The sequence below is a fragment of the Notothenia coriiceps genome, unplaced genomic scaffold, assembly GCF_000735185.1.
Source record: "Notothenia coriiceps isolate Sejong01 unplaced genomic scaffold, NC01 NC01_scaffold00026063, whole genome shotgun sequence".
NCBI classification, from domain to species: Eukaryota; Metazoa; Chordata; class Actinopteri; order Perciformes; family Nototheniidae; genus Notothenia; species Notothenia coriiceps.
In genome coordinates, this window is record NW_011358764.1 from 4,086 (window position 1) to 22,135 (window position 18,050).

Here is an 18,050-nt window from a genome sequence, read left to right on the forward strand (position 1 = left end):
TTTCTGTTTTTTTTTTTTTTTCCCCAAAAAAACGTTTTTTTTTTTCTTCCCCCCCAAAAAGGAAAAAAAAAGGCCCAAAAAAAAAAGGCTTTGAGGAGGGGAGGAAAAAAAAAAAAAATTTCGGGGACCAAGTAAAACATCTTTTGTTAAAATTTCTTTTGCCCTTATGTTAATATGTTGGATTTTTTTACAAAAGCGCTTTCAATTTTTTTTCTTTTTAAAACAAGGGCCTTTGTGTTTTTTTAGTTGGGCCTTTTCCACCCGCCTCCCTTCCGTCGGCCCCCCCACAAAAACCTTTTTCGGCTTTGGAAGGGGGGGTTGGACGGGTGTGCTGAGGGCGCAAGGCAGAAAAAAGAAAAAAAAAAAACTTTGGGCTTTTTTGCGCACAACTTCCCCCTCTTAAAAAATGGCCCCCACCCCCGTCTTTTTCCAAGGGAAAACTGCAAAGAAAGGGAAAGCTTGTCCTGAGGGGCAAAAAGGCTTACCTTTGGGGGCAAAAAGCGAAAAAAAAAAAACCACACACAAAACCAGTTTCCCAGAGCACAAAAAAATCAAAATATATTGAATTTTCCTTTATGGGGACCCTTTTTTGCTTGCGCAAAAAAGCCTGAAAAACAGGTAAAGAAAGTTTTACCTTAATTGGTTGCATTTTTCAAAAAAGAGCGCAATTCCTTGTTTTTAAAAAAAAAAACTAAAAAAAAAAAAACAAGGTGGTTTTGTTGTACTTTAATAAATTTTAAAAAAAAAAAAAATGTGGCATCACTTCATGTTTTGGTTGAAAGGCATGTTTTTCCTTTTCCATTTTCTTGTTCTTTTCTGAAAAAAAACACAGAAAAAATAGAAAAAAAATTTCAAAAAAAAAAAGGAACCAGGCCTTTTTCTTAATTGGCAAACCATTTAAAGTAAAAAAACAAATAATATTTTGTATAAAAAAAAAAAAAAACATTTTTGTTGGTAAAAAACAACTTGCGCTGTTTTTTTTTTTTTTCATAAAAAAAAAAAAACTTTGAAAAAAGGAAATGTTTCAGCATTTGGGAAATTAAAATTTCATTTTTTTTAAACAATTTTTTTTTTCTCTGTTCTATAAATAAAACCTGTTCTTTTTTTTTTTTTTATATACGGAAGGGAAAGCCAAAATTTTTAAAAAAAAAAAAATATGCAAACCCCCCAAAAAAAGCCCGTAGAATTTATTTTTTTTTCTTAAAAATTTGGGAAATAAAACTTTGTTTTAACTTTTTTTTGATTTTTTGACTTTGTTTTTGTTGTAAGGTGGCATATAACGGGAGGGCCCAAAAAATGAAAAAAAACTATTTTTAAAAAAAAAAAAAAAAAAAAAAGGCGGAGAAAACTTGAAATAAATAAAAAAAAAAAAAAAAAAAAAAAAAAAAAAAAAAAAAATCTATCTGAAAAAGTTGCGTTTCTTCTGGCCAAAAACCCGAATGGTGAAGAAAACCAAGAAACCCCACCCCCCTCCCCGCCCGCGCATTCCTGTTTTTTTTTTTTCCCCAAAACTTAACCCCCCAAACTTTTGTGGCCAAAACTCCCAAATTGTGGGGAAAAAAACTTTTCCCTCCCATTGGCCCCTCGGTTGAGTAAAAAATTTTGGTTTGAATTTGGCCCACCCCTTGGTTCGTGTGTTTCTTCAGCGTCCGAAAAGGTTGCAAAAACACCTTCTTTTTTTTTTCCTACGTTGTAAAAAAAAAGGCAGGGCCCTTGTTTTCTTTTTTTCCCCCCCCTCCGACCTCGTTCCACCCCGGGGGCAGCGCTTTTTTTCAGGGCGTTTTCCCTCCCGGGCCTGGCCCAAAAAAAAAAAACCCTACCGCGGTTTTTGGGGGGGAAGGCAGGCAAGAAAAATAAAAGGGCGGAAAAACCAAAAAGCGGGGGAATTGTTTTTTTTTTTTTCAAAAGGTAGGAAAGAAGGGGAAGGAAAAAAAAACAAGGAAATATTTTTGCCAGGGCTTCCAAAAAAAAACTCCCAAAATTTTAATGTTTTGACGTTAAATGGATTTTAAAATGGAAGTCGTTGCTATTTTTATTTTTCCAAAACCGCCCGCACAACCGGCGGTCGGTATTTTCCCCAAAAGCGCCTAAAAAAGCGAAGTGCCCTTTGAAAGCCCGACCTTTTTTAAAATGACAAGTTTCAAACAAGAACGAAGTTTCCCATTTTTTTCTTTACAAGACAAAATCGAAAAAATTTCGTGTTTTTTTTTCCCAAAAAAAAAGGCGGGTGGAAGAATTTCAAGTTTTTATTAGGTTCGTTTTTTTGGAGTCTTGAAACACATTCAAAGATTCAAAAAAAAAAAAAATTTTTTAAAAATTTTAAAAAAAAAAAAGGAAAAAAAAAAAAACAAACAAAATTCAAAAAATTTTTCAAAAGATAATTTTACGGTTGTTTTTCTTTTTTTTTTTAAAAAATCTTTCCTTTTTTTTCCCAATAAAAAGGTAAAATTTATGCGCGGCCTTATTTTTTTTTGGCGGGGGGCGCGAAAAATAAAAGGGAAATGTGTTGCTTTGCTTAAGGAATGCCCCCTTTAAAAAAAAAAAAAAAAAAATATTTTGTTTAAATTTGGATGCTGTAATAATTGTTTTTACCCCAAAAAACTTAATAAAAACCCCAAAGTTTGGGCCAAAAAAAAAAAAAAAAAAAAAAAAAAAAGGTAAATTTTAAGTTTCAAGCCAACCCAATTGTTTTGGCCAAAAAAAGTTTTTTTTTTCCCCCAAACCTTAAAAAAAAAAAATTAATTGGGAAGAAAAGAGGGCCTTGCTTTAAAAAAAAATTTTTCAAAAATTTTTTTCCTTAAGCAGGGTTATTTAAAAACGCTCAAAAAAACCTTTATTTTGCAAGAAAGAACCCCCAAAACAAAAAAATTTGAAGAAAAAAAAAAAAAAAAAAAAAAAAAATTTCCAGAAAAAAAAAAAAAAAAAATTTTTGTTCACCCCATTTCCTTTTGGCCTTTGTGTTTAAAAAAAGAAAAAACTTTTAATTTTTGGGCCAAAAAACACAAACAAAAAAAATTTTTTTTTTAAATTGGGGGGGGTTTTGGGGGAAAAAAAACAAAAAAAAAAAAAAATTTTTTTTAAAAAAAAAGTAATTTTTTTTCTTGGGTCCCAAAAGGGGAAAAAAAAAAACCCCCCAAAAAAAAAAAAAAAAAAAAGGGTTTTTTTTTTCCCCAAATTTTTCTCCCGGGGGATTTTAAAAACCTTGTTTATAATTTTTTTAACCCCCCCCCCCCCCCCCCCCCCCCTTTTTTGGGGGTTTGGGGGCCCCAAAAGAAAAAATTTTGGAACAAAAAAAAACCCCGGAGGTCCAAAAAAAAACCCCCCCCCCCCCCCCCCCCCCCCCGGGGGGTTTTTTTTTTTTTTCCCCCAAAAAAAAAAAGGGGGGGGGGTAAAAAAAGGGGGGGCCCCCCCCCCCCCCGTTTTTCCAACCAAAAAGGGGTTTTCTTCTTTTTTTTCCCAAACCCACCCAAAAAAAAAAAACGCCTCCGCCCCCAAACTTTGGGGTTGGGGGGGGGGGGGGGCTTTGTTCTCGGGTAAATTTTTTTTTTTTGGGGGGGGGGCCCCCCCCCCCCCCCCCCAATTTTTTTTTTCCCCCCCCTTTTTTCCCCCCCCCCATTTTGGGCCCAGGCGGGCGAAATTTTTTCCTTTGCCCCCTTTTTTTTTTTTTCTTTAGGGGGGGCGGGCGGCGGAAAGGGCGGGCCCCAAAAGGGGGGGGGTTTTTTTGACCCTTTTTTTTCTTGTCTTTTTTCTTCTCGGGGGGGGCGGGGGGGGCTTTTTGGGGGGTCCCCCCCCCCGGCTTGGGGCGGCCAGAACCACCGGGGGGGAACCCCCTTTTCAAAAAAAAAAACTTTTTTCCCCCCCCTTTTTTTCCCCCCCCCCCCCCCCCCCCAAAAATAAAGGGGATTTTTTTTTTTTTCTAAAATTGGGGGTTTGGGGAGGGAAAAATTTTTTTTTTTTTTTTTTCTTTGGGGGGGGGGAAAGGCAAACTGCCTCTTAGGGGGGCGCCCCCCCAAATTCTTCCCCCCCCCCCCCAAAAGGGGGAACCCCCCCCCCCTTGGGGGGGAAAAAAAAAAAAAATTGCGGGGGCGGCCCTTTCTTTTACCCCCGGGCGGGGGGGGGGAAAAGGGGTGCCCCCCCACCCCCCTTTTTTCCCCCCTTCGGTTTTTTGGGGGCGCCCCCGGGGCCGCCCCCGGCGTGGTGCGGCCGCCCGCGCCTGCCTTTGTTTTTGTTTTTTTTTGGGGGCGGGGGGGGGGGGGAAATTCTTTTTTTTTCCCCCCATTTTGGGGGTTTTCTTTCCCCAATTATTGGGCGGGGGCTTTTTTTTTTTTTTGGGGGAAAAGAAAAAAAAACCCCCCCCCCCCCCCCCCCAAAAGGGGGGGGTGGGCCCCCCCACGGTTTTTTTTTTTCAATTTTTTTTTTTTCCTTCCCCCCCCCAAAAATTTTTTTTTTTTTTGCCCCCCCCCCCTTTTTTTGGGGGGGCTTGGTGGGGGGGATTCTGGGGGAAAGGAGGGGCGGGGGGGGTTTTTTTTTTCTCCCCCCCCACTTCCCCCCCCCCCCCCCCCCAAAAAAAAAAAGAAAGAAAAAAATTTGTTCCTTGTTCCTCCAGACCGCGGGGAATAACCCCTGGGCTGGGGGCGGGGCCGGCCCCCCCCCCAAGTTCCATTTTTTTCCCCCCCTTTTTTCCCCCCCCCCCTTGTTAAACCCAAAACCCGGGGGGGGCGAAATCTGGGCGGGGCGGGGGTCCCCGTCCCCCTTGGGGGGTTCCCCCCCCTTTTGGCCAGGGAAAACAAAAAAAAAAAAAAAAACCCCAAGGGGGCGGGCGGCGGGCGGGGGGGCCCCCCCCCCCCCCCCCCAAAAAAAAAAAAGGCCCAATTTTGGGGGGGGGGGGGGGAATTTTTGTTTTTCCCCCCCCCCCCCAAAAAAAAAAAACCCCATGTTTCACAGTAGGTATGGTGTTCTTGGTTGCAACTCAGGGCATTCTTTCTCCTCCCAAAACACGTCTAGTTATGAGCATTTCTCCCAATCCCTCTTCTGGATCATCTAAATGCTCTCTGAGCAAATCTTGCGGTCCACGACGCCTGGACACTGTAGCAGGGGGACACGTCCTGGCACCTGGCAGGATTTTGCAGTCCTGGTCTGGCGTAGTGTGTTACCTGCATGGTAGCCTCTTCGTTCTACTTTGTCCCAGCTCTCTGCAGGTCATTGACTAGGTCCCCCCGTGTGGTTCTGGGATTTTTGCTCACCGTTCTTGTGATCATTTTGACCCCACGGGATGAGATCTTGCGTGGAGCCCCAGATCGAGGGAGATTATCAGTGGTCTTGTATGTCTTCCATTTTCTAATAATTGCTCCCACAGTTGATTTCTTCACACCAAGCTGCTTACCTATTGCAGATTCAGTCTTCCCAGCCTGGTGCAGGTCTACAATGTTGTTTCTGGTGTCCTTTGACAGCTCTTTGGTCTGGGCCATAGTGGAGTTTGGAGTGTGACTGTTTGAGGTTGTGGACAGGTGTCTTTTATACTGATAACGAGTTCAAACAGGTGCCATTAATACAGTTAACAAGTGGAGGACAGAGGAGGCTCTTAAAGAAGAAGTTACAGGTCTGTGAGAGCCAGAAATCTTGTTTGTTTGTAGGTGACCAAATACTTATTTTCCACCATAATTTGCAAATACATTCTTTAAAAATCAGACAATGTGATTTTCTTGATTTTTTTTTCTCATTCTGTCTCTCATAGTTGAAGTGTACCTAGGATGGCCTCTCTCATCTTTTTAAGTGGGAGAACTTGCACAATTGGTGGCTGACTAAATACTTTTTTGCCCCACTGTTTGTGTTTTTTTTACTTTACTGAGTACTGCTGAAGAATATTTGACAAGACAAGAAAGGTGCGTACCGTACAAGCCGCAGAGTGTCCTTACGGATGTTTATAAGGCTTCGTAACGTCTTAACTGGTTCCTGAGGCGGAGGGGCTGCGTATGGGAACTGAAAGGAAACAAATTATAGATGTAAAATACATGTTACTTATGAGAGAGAAGAGTAGCAGCATTCATCTCCCCTCAGTCCGCCCCGACATTCCTCTCTTGACCACAGGAAAGTCAGGGTTACACAATGGCCCCGGCTGCTTCTGGTTTAACCTTAACACGAGCGTTTCGGTTGGTCAGCACCCGCCAGATCCGTGCTGACAAGTGCTGAGCCACAGCGAAAAAATCTGCTCAGATTGGTTCTTTCCAGGGACGAGGCTGACACTTCAGACAGTGTATAGGCACATTTCTGCAAACGCAGGACCACAGGAGTGTGAAACAGTCCGGGGTCAAACTATGCCTGTTAACATTTCAAAGACCAGATGAGGTGAAGATAACGGCATCAGGCAACATTTAATAGCATTAGGCCAAAGACAAAGATGTGAAATACTTTCCTTGCATTATTTTCTCTAGTAACTGCTACCGATAAAACCGTAAAATGGTCACACACCCTTTGAATTTAACCCACTCTGTGGTTCACTTCTCAGCACTCTTGTTGTGTGTTTGAAGCCAGAAGTTGCTGACGGAGCGTAAAAGAAGAAGAAGAATAAGATGGACCTTTATTAATCCTCCGAGGGGGAAATTCAGTTTCCACTCTGTCGTACACACACACGCGTTTTTATACAGGTAATACAGTACACACACAGTACACACTTTTTACAACATGCACATACAAATACACATAGTTATATGCACACATGTACATGCAGTTGAGAGGTCAGAGCGGATGCAGCCAGTCTAGCCGGCGCCAGTGAGCAGTTGGGGGTTAGGTGCCTTGCTCAAGGGCACTTCGGCAGTGGCCCAGGAGGTGAACTGGCTCCTCTCCAGTACCAGTCCGCACTCCGTATTTTTTTTGGAGAACCAAAGGAGAGTTGGTTTGAGAAGAAACATTCAGGACGTGGTCAGATACCTCCACACTACACACCCTCATCTGTCCGTGTTCATATATTATACATATTACTTGGAGTGTCTGTGAATGGCAACATATTCAGTACTTTTACACATCTGGGCTCAGCGGGAGTCACGCCTGTAAACTACAGAACAAACACACGGGGTAACAGATGCTGAAAAGAAGCATTCATTAGGAAACTCACAGGAAACTTCACAGCAACACACTGTATTTTCTCATACATGCTAAGACAAATTAAAATAAAAACAAATTTCTTTTCAAATACAGGTGATTTTTTCCTTAAGAATTGAAAGGTCATTTTTAAATAATTGTGTACTACAGGTCGAGTGCCATGGTAGCAGTTCTGTGGGCTGTTTTATTATTAGCAATCTTCTTTTTGTCTTTTTTTAAGTTGTGAAGCATTTCTATGCATTAAGACTTTTTTTGTAGTGTTGTAGAGCGCTATCTTAAAAAACATTAAGTATTAAGTACGTTTGTAACCTTTCCTGTAGTGTAAAACTACAAAATAAATGTATTTTGTGTAAAAACTGTATACTGGCCTCGTAAAATAAACATGACAATTAAAATGTATTTTCCAGTTTTCATTGGACTCGCATAAACAAGCTGTAACTTGAATACTAATTACAAAAAAATATACACCCAGCTTAGGTCAAAAGGCTAATGTTAGCCACAAACGTCTTCACCTCAAGGAAGTGATGCACATCAGGCCTGCACACATTTCTGTATTACCCTTTGCTCACAGCCCTAGATGTGAAGTGAGGCCTAACTAGCATTAAACACTAAGTTTAGCTCAACAGATCCCACATGAAAAGCACCAATCAAAGTTAGTATAATTAATTTGTTCGGGAACATTGATGTGTCTGACAAATCACTTGGCAAGCCATTAAATATTTGTTGGGACACTTTACCAAAACCCAAAGAGGCCCACCTCATTACGGTGCTATTTGAAAAGGCATGTTATCACCAAAGACAGTATACAGTTATCATGAGTGATTCATTAATGTCGTATAAATCGAATCCATCCAAGAGTTGATTAGATATTTGAGTCCCAAACACAGTGGTGAGCGACTCTTATTGATTCTAGAAAGGGTAAACGTCCATTTTGTAAATCTGTGTGCTTCGGGCAGGCGTTTCTGAAAACCCTAAATATAGCCCGCCCTACCCATTATCATATTTGTAGAGCGGTGCAGGAGGAGATCGGGAACACAACAACTGCGGTTGGTTTTATTCCACGGCACCATCTGTTTAGAAACAACCAAACATTATATAATGAAAAGAAATCACCAGCTGCATCCTGTGCCAACAGTAGGATTATAAACACCCACATAAATCGGGAGAAAAGCTGCACTCCTAATTTTAGGAGCCCAGTCTAGACTCAAACAGCAGAGCAACTGAGATTAGCACACACTGTGATGGAGCTCTCCATATTAGCTCCCTACAAGCCTGTGACCGTTACTCGTCTGTGACAAATTCTCTATCTTCTCTCTAGATGTGAGCTCTTTTTCATCCGCAGCTCTCAATTGTTTAACCTTCACGTTCATTATTAGGTTGAAGGAACCCTCCGGAGGAACCGTGGCTTTTTGGCCTCTCTGAACGAGGGAGACGGTAGACTGACATTTCCCTTTTAATTAGGTTGACACGATGAGACGTTGAAATACATTTCAATCGGCGACAGTCTGGAAGCTTGTTAATTGCCAATGCGGCTGGTGAAATGTACCAGCTGTTCAATGACAAGAGACGGCTTCACATCTTAGCTGATTTTTGAAGGAGCCGTTTGACACAAGATTCTTGACTTTAAATCATCCATCAAGGCGAAATGGCAAAAATGGCCATTTCGTTGTCTCTTTTTCACTTCTAAGACATCATGCTGAGCTGTTTTTTTTTTATATAACATTTTCTGACACAAAAACGATGAATGGATAATGAAGATACTTGAGATCTCTTTATTTTAATTCCTTGCTTTGTTTAAATACTTAAAGCATTTTTATAAAATGTTTAATTTGGGGATTTAATGTTCATTTTCGGCCTGAATGTTGACAAAAACTTCTACTTTCAGGGAATAATTCTGTATACATGTTTACCTTTTGCCCTCTGACGCAGATGCCCAACCTTAGGCAGCCGCTATCTCCCTTAAGGAGGGGCTGCCCAAGCATGTTGTTGTTGTTACCAGTTTATGACCGGGCAACTTTCGGTCAGAGATAGTTATTGTTGTGGGACACCTGGAACACATCCTTCTCGGGGTGTAGATGACCCCGAACCATAAGCGACAACAAATTCAGTGTCCCTCAGCTGTTTAGTCTATCTATTGAAGAATGTTGATTATTACACTCTGAACTAGTTCAAACCTGGAGCTACAGGAGAGTTCTTCAGAATTGATTGTGGCATCTCAACCGTGTGGTCAAACTGTGGCCCGTGACATGTCTTGTGAATTCTCCGGCCGAAGCTCCAAATAAACTGTCAGTCTTTGCCATCAAAGCTCCAGCTCTCCTCGTGTCTCTCTGAGTCCTAACTCTCCATTGATACAGAAGTTTCCCCCACACTCTCCAATTTCAATTTATAAGTCGGATGTGCCAAAATTATTTTTGGAAAATGCTACAGCTCCTTGACAACTCTATCAGGGTCAGACTTTTGGTGAGATTGTTTGAGTTTTAAACATTTAAAGGGGACATATTATATTTATTTTTTACTTGTATTTTGGGTTTCTAAGAGAACATGTTACCCTGATTTAATGCTCAAATAATACATTGTGTTTGAACATTTCTGTCTGAAACACTCAGTTTTAGCACCGGTCTCCTTAAGATCCTTACTGAAAAAGCCAAGTCTGCTATGATTGGCATGCTAGAAAAATTACAAAAGCAGTTCTCCCCCCGTGGGGGGGATACTCAGATGTCGGGCTGTATATTCTATTCTGCATGTGTCATAGGAAGTGGAGATAAATACTATATGAATAGCTTGAATCTTGTGTTTCCTAAACAAGGAAAACCCCTAACAGTCTTATTATATCAGTTTGTGGTTTGGTCGGCACTCACGGTACACAAATGAAGCACTGAAAACTTGAGTTTCCCTTTAAAACAGCTGTTAGTGTGAGAACACCTACCGCCACAGGTCTCGTCCCCAGGAAGTTAAGGTCAGTGTTTTCCCCAAACAGGTAACCCTCCGGATGGGTGGAGTCAAACTTCTCTCCCCCCATGATGAAATGGCTGGCGAAGTAACTTCCTGCACACAGAGAAGTACAACATATTAATGACAGAGGTTAGGGGTGAGCGCCATGTGGCTGTGTCTTTCAATTCTCATGCATACAGTTACTTTTGTTTTTCAACCAAGTTACTGATCTACGGAGCCCCGGAGGGTTAGAGAAAAATAAATAAAACGAGGCCAGGTTTTATTAATTTGTGCGCACGAGATGTAATTTGTGGACTCAATTTAAATAAAACGAGGCCACAAGATACTTTCTTATGGTTAGACACATCGAACTGCCCGATTATTACGCCATATTATTAGTTTTATGAAGAAGATGTCCGGTCACCAGGGCGTGTGTATGTTTGTGTGTGTGGGCATTTGTTTTCAGAAGATATTATGATAGTGGTGTTCGTTCTGGTGCACTCCGACAGTACTTAGCACTAGCCTACATCGAGATTAAGATTAAACAAACTTCTTTCACTTGGGAATACACATATGGAGTTAGCCATGTGTAAATTACTGTTCATGGTCATTTGGAAACAAATGCCGGTGTCGGACACACACATACACCGAACACACACACCCACACAGAGCTGAGCAGAGCACAAACACACAAACACGCCTCGTTTTATTTATTTTTCTCTCTATGAACCCTCCAGGGCTCCGTACTGATCTAATGGTCTGTGAGGGCATTCTCACAGAAGCTGAGTTGTTATTGGGTCTATTGCAGCTTTTCCACCTGTTTACCAAGACTTTGGGTCGTGGACAACAAAACTAAATAGACGTTTTACCTTTTAATCACAGGGTGAGCTAATATCATAAGACTTTAATGGTGGTTTGCAGTCTTTAAATACATGCTGGACAGGCAAGTCATGTATCTGCTGCTGGGAGGACCTAAATACTGGCATCTTTCACTCTTATTAAAAGGTGACAATTAACTCGAAAGTAAAATATATATTTGCCCCTTTTTGTATAGCTATTTATGAATCAAGATTATTTTTGCCTGAGTAGTGGAGATATTGGTCTCAGAGATGTCTTACTTCCCTGGAATATAATGGAACTGGCTGATCCGCTCAAAGTGCCAAAATTACATTTGAAAAACTGTACAGTCATTGTCCATTTACAGAAATGATGACCCAGTAACTCAAGATTATCCACAGACCTACATAGTCTGTTGATATTAACTTTAACACTAGGCAGCTCACACCAAAACAATCTAGTCTGATAAAATAGCGATATAATACATATGAAATTTGGATTTTATGTTGAATTGTCTCTTTAATGCTAGAGAGGAGGGCGGGTTTGGATGCTCTGACATTGAAACCATTCACACTGTAGAAAAAAATCCATAACACAACAACTCATCAACTAAAAAAAGCCACAATGGGCTCTGGCTCCCACTCTTCATCACCTTATTATTATTAACAGTAGGTGGGAGAAGCGAGCTTGGCTGAGGATTTGCCACCAGATCCCAGAAACAGGAACTGTGGCTGACAGATCGGTTTCACCAGCAGCCATCGCCACCAGCTTCTTTCCTTCCCTTCCACCATCATTACCACACGGCTGCAACTAGGATTGTTACATCACACAATCAAAGAGCCTGTGACAAATCAGCTAAATTATGTGACAAAAGAGGCTTTAATGGTAGCCACAAGTCAACAGTTTTCCTTCCATTCCCTCCTTTCTCCAGCACATAATATCACTATAGATCTAAGATATTATTGTGATTTCAAAGCCCAACACATCACAATTGCTGTTCCCTAATTTGGTTCCAGGTCGAAATGTGTGAGAGATTTTCATTTACTTTATGTCTTTGCTTACAATAGAGTGGGAAAGCAATAACATTATTTCTTCACAATGAGATTTTATGGTGGTAATATTGGATTACTGCTAAACCCTGGTGGGGAGCAGAACAGGGCGCTGCAATCAGAAAATGTCACATCGAGGAACAATAACAACACAGATTGAAAACACAAGAGGTCAGTTTAGGGTCGAGAGGACAGCTTGTGAGTCAGGTGAACCGGTAGATGAGGGTCATGTTTGGTATAGTTTGAAATGTTTTGATACATGTGCCAAAACCTAAAAATGTTGCCTCCACATTAACATTTGAAGCACTTTAAAAAGTCTCATCTCAACATCTAAAACAGTTATTGTAACAAAGACTCTTGTAGATGTTGAGATGATGAGTCGAGCTCATCATCAACTGACAGAAAATGTAAATTCCAAAACGTGTCCAGCTTCCTCTCTGATTTCCAAATGAGAAGCCTAAAATGATCAAACTGAACATAGACAAAACAAACAACTGGAGTATGTCTTCATGGTCGAATTTTTCCACTATTTTCTAAAGTTTTACTGACTAAAAATTAAGTTATTTATTCAAGGAATGTGCTGAAATGTAACAAAAAGGATGACAGTTGATACCTGGTTTAAGGATCTACTACAATGTGGATTTAAATAAGTACTGAATTCGCTACAGTAGTCAATCTTTAAGTCAAACAACAATTTATCAATCCACATTACCATTAAAATCTAATCTTTTTTATTAATTATTAAATATATAAATCTATACTTCCAAACCTCCATTGTTTTTGCTTTTCCACGGTTTTATAAAAATAAACATTACATATCTTGGGCTTTGTTACTCTTTTGGACCACTGTGAAAACTCAACTCAACAACAGTTTTCTCTAGTTTGACAGCATTATATTTTGTAAAAAGGATGACGTGCACATTAAAGTACACAGAAAGAAAAACATTAGTTGTAGCCCTTTCTTTTAAACTAAAAGCTCTGCTGCTAATGATGATGTAGGTATTTTCATGTTCCTCCTCTTGGGGTCCATCATTAATGATTTATTTTAACACAGACTGAGATAGGCATGATCAGAGGTCCAGCTCATAAATGCACCACAATAGCCAATGGCTATAAATGAGATGCTCCATGGACAACTCAGCAATGCTGCAGTGCCAGAAATACATTAAAATTACATAAAACGTTATGAATAAACATGAGACAAAGGCAGTGTGCAATTTGAATATGTAAATGGGGAAATTAAGTTGAAAGAAAGCTCAGAAAAATTAGTTATTGGTCCTCTCCCCTCTCCACAGGTAGCTCCTCAGGCTTGAATGCTCTGCAGGCCTGCAGCTAGGTAAGAGGGTGATGGTTCTGATGTTGATCCCTACTTTCATCTCCCTTCCATGCGTTTGAAACACGAAATTGAGCTTTAAAGCATGTTACAGTGACCCGCAGTCAGTGTGACCTGCTCGGTGACTTACCAGATTTCGGTGGATAACGGTACACCGAACTGGACGGAATGTCCAGTTCTTCCACGCCTATGTTTTGTCTGCTTATTAAAGCTCCCATTTCCAGTCAAATAAAGACCACACGGATTAACTGGCATAACACTTATTCGGGTACACTTTGTTCGCGGCGTCTCTTTTATTCCCTATCGTTTAATCCAGTCTGTGCTGCCCTGCATGCATGTCCATTTCTATCGGATCCAAACCCCGCCGTGAATGTGACAGTCCTGGGGGATTAGTTATCCAGCTGCTTATCCTTCCCTGGTCACCAGCTCGTTTTTGAGGTAGAAAACAGCCGTAGTTGTCCCTTTAACAGCGGAGAGGCACTCTCATGGAAAGCCGCAATCAGAGCGATAATTCTCCGTGACTGGTTTTTACTCTACGGGCGAGTGTATGGCTCAAAACAGCCGTGTGCTCGTCGACATCTCCCGGCCCGCTGTTTGTTGGTCACACATCATCCCCGGTGCCTCTCGTTGTTGGATCCTGTCAGTGAGGTCCGAGGCTTCCCATGACGTAAGGCAGGCACAAATCCGGGCCGTGGTTTTTGCGCAGTCCTCCTCTCTCCAGCAGCAGCAGATAGTGCCGACCCACTTTGTAACGTGACCTTCCTACGCCAAATGTGCGAGTAGTGCTGACTGCAGTGCAGAGAGGACGGGACTATGGTATACACACCGAGCAAAAACCACATTACCCTCTAAACATGGGTGGAAATTGGCAGTACAAAACTCAATTTAGCGTACAAAACGGGAAAGGTTGTTGCTGTGATATAAACCTTTTTTTGTACCGCGCAACAAACAGTGCCACAGGAACCAAACTCTAAGACAGCGACCCTGGATTCACAGCAACACTGTCCGGCCTTGATAAACTACAAAAAAAACACTATTAACTCATGACAACTAGCTTATATAAATGAAACTAAAGAGAACAAAGGCAGCAGTTTGTCCAATATTATCGTTTAAAGCTACTCCCTGTCGACAGAGGGCAGTGCTGCGGGAGAGGTGGCAGAAGTCGAGCAGCCAATCAGAAGAGGCCAACACGGGCGCAAGAATGAAAGAGGAAAAGGAAGCTTTATTGCCGCCATTTCAGGTGAAACCAGTGCGGCAGAGACGACAGCCAGTGTCATAAAAAAAAATCTGCAATAATTACACAAATTGGAGATTACGGTTGGGCCTAACGGGTTGGACTGGGCTGCTGTGTTGACTGGAGACAGACACAATGAGCTACGGAAGGGCGCCGCCAGACGTTGAGGGGATGACCTCCCTGAAAGTGGACAACCTCACGTACCGTACTTCACCGGAGACTCTGCGCCGAGTTTTTGAGAAGTACGGCCGTGTGGGAGATGTTTACATCCCCCGGGACAGGTACACTAAGGAGAGCCGCGGGTTCGCCTTCGTGCGATTCCTTGACAAGCGCGACGCCGAGGACGCAATGGATGCTATGGACGGCGCGCTGCTGGACGGGCGGGAGCTCCGGGTGCAGATGGCCCGCTACGGGAGACCCCCGGACTCCATGCACAGCCGGAGAGGGGCTCCGCCGCGCAGATCCGGAGGGGGGTACGGCGGACGCAGGAGGTAAATACTGTTGTGGATACTAGGTTTAGCTGTGGCGTATTGTTGCTATAGGAGGGGGTCAAAATTGTGCAAAACATAACTAACCTTGTCATCTTCAGCTTGTTTTCCATGTCTGTAGTGTTTCTCAAGTTGAAGCAACCCTTTCAGTTTAACAGGACAGTTAATTTATCATTATGTAGTTACTATTCTTTGTTGTAGCTTTACATATAGTTGCTGTGGATATAATATAGTAAGTCTGCATCTAACCATTGTTTTAATATCTAGTAATCTGCAAGTATTAGGAGTCATTCATCATCAATCCTTGATTTTGTAGGCATGGGACAATATTATACTGACTAAGATTCTGCCATTGACGAAATTATTCAGATTATCTTCAAAATAGACTTTAAAACCTAAAAATGGAATACAAATACTAAACATTGCATTACATATAGGAGCACCTGCATAACTAAAATACACTTTAAAACAGCAAAATTGTGTAAGACTTGGTGTGAGGATATTCACGATTATCCTGATTTTGAATGTTCTTTTTCTCTGACAATAAGTCTTGTCAGTTTCCATCTTATTTTGGTTTGTTCTTCTCTCTATATTCCCAGTCGTTCAGCCAGCCCTCGACGTCGCAGACGTAGCCGCAGCCGCTCCAGGAGCTGGAGCCGATCCCGCTCCAGGAGCCGCCACCACTACAGCCGCTCCAGGTCTCACTCCGACTCCAGGTCAAGGTCCAAGTCTAAGTGCAAGTCCAGGACCCCAAGACGAAGCAAGACAAAATCTCCCTCAAAGTCCCGGTCTTCTAGGTCAAGGAGTCGAACCCCGTCTTCAAACAGAGGGTCCAAATCAAAGTCCCGCTCCAAATCCAAGAGTAGGCCAAAATCTCCAGAGGACAACGGAGCAGAGATTTAATCCAGTCTTGGACACAGCATGACGGTATTCAGGGGGAAGGGTGAAATATATGATTTGCTTCAAATAGTATTCCTAAAATGGCTATTTGTCATCAGTTAGGTTATTATTCTGCAGTCTTAGTGCTACATGTCATGCATTTGCACAAAAGCAACAAAGTCGTCAGAATCATTTTTTCGAAATGGTAAAAATAAGATTGGGACTGATGTTGTCCTAGTTCTGTGTGTGCTGTACTTTGCATTGCCAATCTATGCACCCACAGACAACAGGAGATTTGGGTTGATTGGACCTAGTGTAACCTATATTTCAAAATGGGCTGTATGGGAGGGACGTGGGGTGCTTCACTCAAAAACGTTCACCTAAATGTGGAATTCTTTCCTCCAAGCTGCGGAGTCCTGTTTGCAAAGAGAGGAGGAGGAGATGGGGGTGTGGCAGTGTGAGAGCAGTTAGTGTGTGACCTGCCTGATTGCTGAGAGCTATGGCAGTTGCTAAGGAGCAGGTCACCGAGGCAACGGTGGTTGCTATGGAGCAGGTCGTCATGGCAGTGGTTCGGGCTGTCAGTTGGTGTGTGAGGTGGTGTGGTGAGGTACGTTGGCGGGGATCACAGGCAGATGCACTGAGCAGTCAGTGCCCACCTGTTCCTGTGGGCTCGTCCGCCTCACAAAGGGAACGGACCCCCGAGGTTTGTTTTTCCAATTCGCCCGGGTGTAAGACTTGTTAGAGCTAGTACTATTGTAAAGGGGGGCCGGGTAAGGTGTGTAAACAAATGTGAAAGTTACTAGAAATGTTGGGTATACATGAAGATGCCCAGGGGGGAAATGCACTATGATTAATGTTATTGTGAGCAGATCAGACAAGCACTGTGCTTAAATGTCTAGGTCAGCTTCAGGAGTTTTTAGAAATAAAAAAGCCTATTTTGGGCATTTCCTAATTCTGTTTTGTCTTTCTTTGCAGATCTCAGATGACTGAGCCTTTGCTGAGGACATCAGGAAGAGTCTCACATTGAGCAAGTGGACTCCACTATTACCACTGAAAGCAGACTGAAAGGTTATTGGAGCTTGGTCTAAAATGATTTGACTTTATTTACAAAAACTATTTTGTAACATTGATGTGATCATTGTTTGCGAAGTTGAGCAATTTGAAAGGGATTTAAAATAAGTTCTTCTCTTGCTGATTTAAATTGGGTTTACCCTAGCACTTTTTTTATGAACTTACATTTCCTTTAATTTAACCCCTTGTTTAATAATCTTTCTAAATGAATATGAACGTTTTATTTGCAGGGTGTAATGTTGAATGTTCAGAGCTTTTACATCTGTTTTACCACTCTTATGGAGATTTTTTTTTTCCTGTACAGTGAAAAAGGCAAAACATCAAAGGCACTTAATATTTTAATTTGCTTATCCCGCAGACTACATGTTTTTATTTTCTGTCAAATCTCTATTTTCTGTCTGGTTAAAGTTGCTTTCCTATGACTCTAACCCTCTTTCTTGTGTATCTTTTGTGCACTAGGCGCAGTTGTGTAGCAGTTGAGTAATGCTGGTTAGCTGTTAAGATGCGGTGCAGTGCGGTGGTGACATGGTGTGGCGTGTTGCGGTGCTGAGTGCCCGGCGCTGTTCCGGGGCTCGACCCTCCGCTGCTGTTTGCCGGTTTGTAAGCTCACAAGTGTGGCAGATCATCTATCCTCTCCTGTCCTGTCCTCTCTCCCTTTCCCCCCCGCCCGCCCCCCCCGCCTATACAGATTCTCTCCTTCCTTTTCTCTCTATTCCCCCTCTCCTCTGTGGTTTATCCACTGTTAATAACAAGTTTTGCTTGCTTTTTTTAATTGAATCCAGTGTGACTCCTAGTGAAGGGTTTAATGGGCAGTCCAGGCTGCTTAAAGAAATTATTTGTGTATTTCATTCCTCTGAACCTCAAACGTCTTGTAATTGCTTTAGGTGAATGTCAATAAACATCTGTCGTTCCAAATCAAGTTTCAAGTATTTATTTGTCATATGCACAACTATCAGAATGGTTTGCATTGGCAATGAAATTATTGTTCTCTATGTTAAACTTTGCATTAATGTGACTTTTCCAATTGTGCTACTGTCACACTATAATAACATTTATCATTGTCTCATAGTTCTAATACGGCCACAGTGGCTACTGTTTGGGGGAAAAGTGTTCTAAGCTTTTGTAGTTTT

General features: G+C 41.8%; 2 protein-coding genes across 3 annotated transcripts in view; one reads left to right on the forward strand and one right to left on the reverse strand.

Moving 5' to 3' along the window:
• The window catches only part of rnf157 (ring finger protein 157), an 18,254-nt gene extending 3,928 nt beyond the window's left edge, over positions 1–14,326 (reverse strand). Inside the window, 3 exon segments of the mRNA XM_010783925.1 lie at positions 5,891–5,979; positions 10,025–10,143; positions 13,379–14,326. Coding sequence (XP_010782227.1) covers positions 5,891–5,979; positions 10,025–10,143; positions 13,379–13,466 — 296 coding nt within the window. The 5' untranslated portion in view covers positions 13,467–14,326.
• Positions 14,327–14,482: 156 nt separating this feature from the next.
• srsf2a (serine and arginine rich splicing factor 2a) lies at positions 14,483–17,835 on the forward strand. 2 transcript variants are annotated; one of them, XR_799553.1, is made up of 4 exons: positions 14,483–14,973; positions 15,570–15,897; positions 16,825–16,917; positions 17,380–17,835. XR_799553.1 is itself a non-coding variant. In XM_010783923.1 (3 exons), the coding sequence occupies exons 1-2, from the start codon at positions 14,618–14,620 to the stop codon at positions 15,871–15,873; spliced, it is 660 nt and encodes a 219-aa protein (XP_010782225.1). In that variant the 5' UTR covers positions 14,483–14,617; the 3' UTR covers positions 15,874–15,897; positions 16,825–17,835. The 2 variants fall into 2 exon arrangements, 1 of the variants encoding a protein (XP_010782225.1); XM_010783923.1 differs by having other exon boundaries at positions 16,825–17,835.
• Positions 17,836–18,050: the final 215 nt, after the last annotated feature.

Excerpts from the sequence above, each read along its gene's own strand:
- srsf2a (XM_010783923.1), top strand. The coding sequence starts at position 14,618 with ATGAGCTACGGAAGGGCGCCGCCAGACGTTGAGGGGATGACCTCCCTG. Across the intron at positions 14,974-15,569 it reads GGGTACGGCGGACGCAGGAG|TCGTTCAGCCAGCCCTCGAC; the intron begins GTAAATACTGTT and ends CTATATTCCCAG.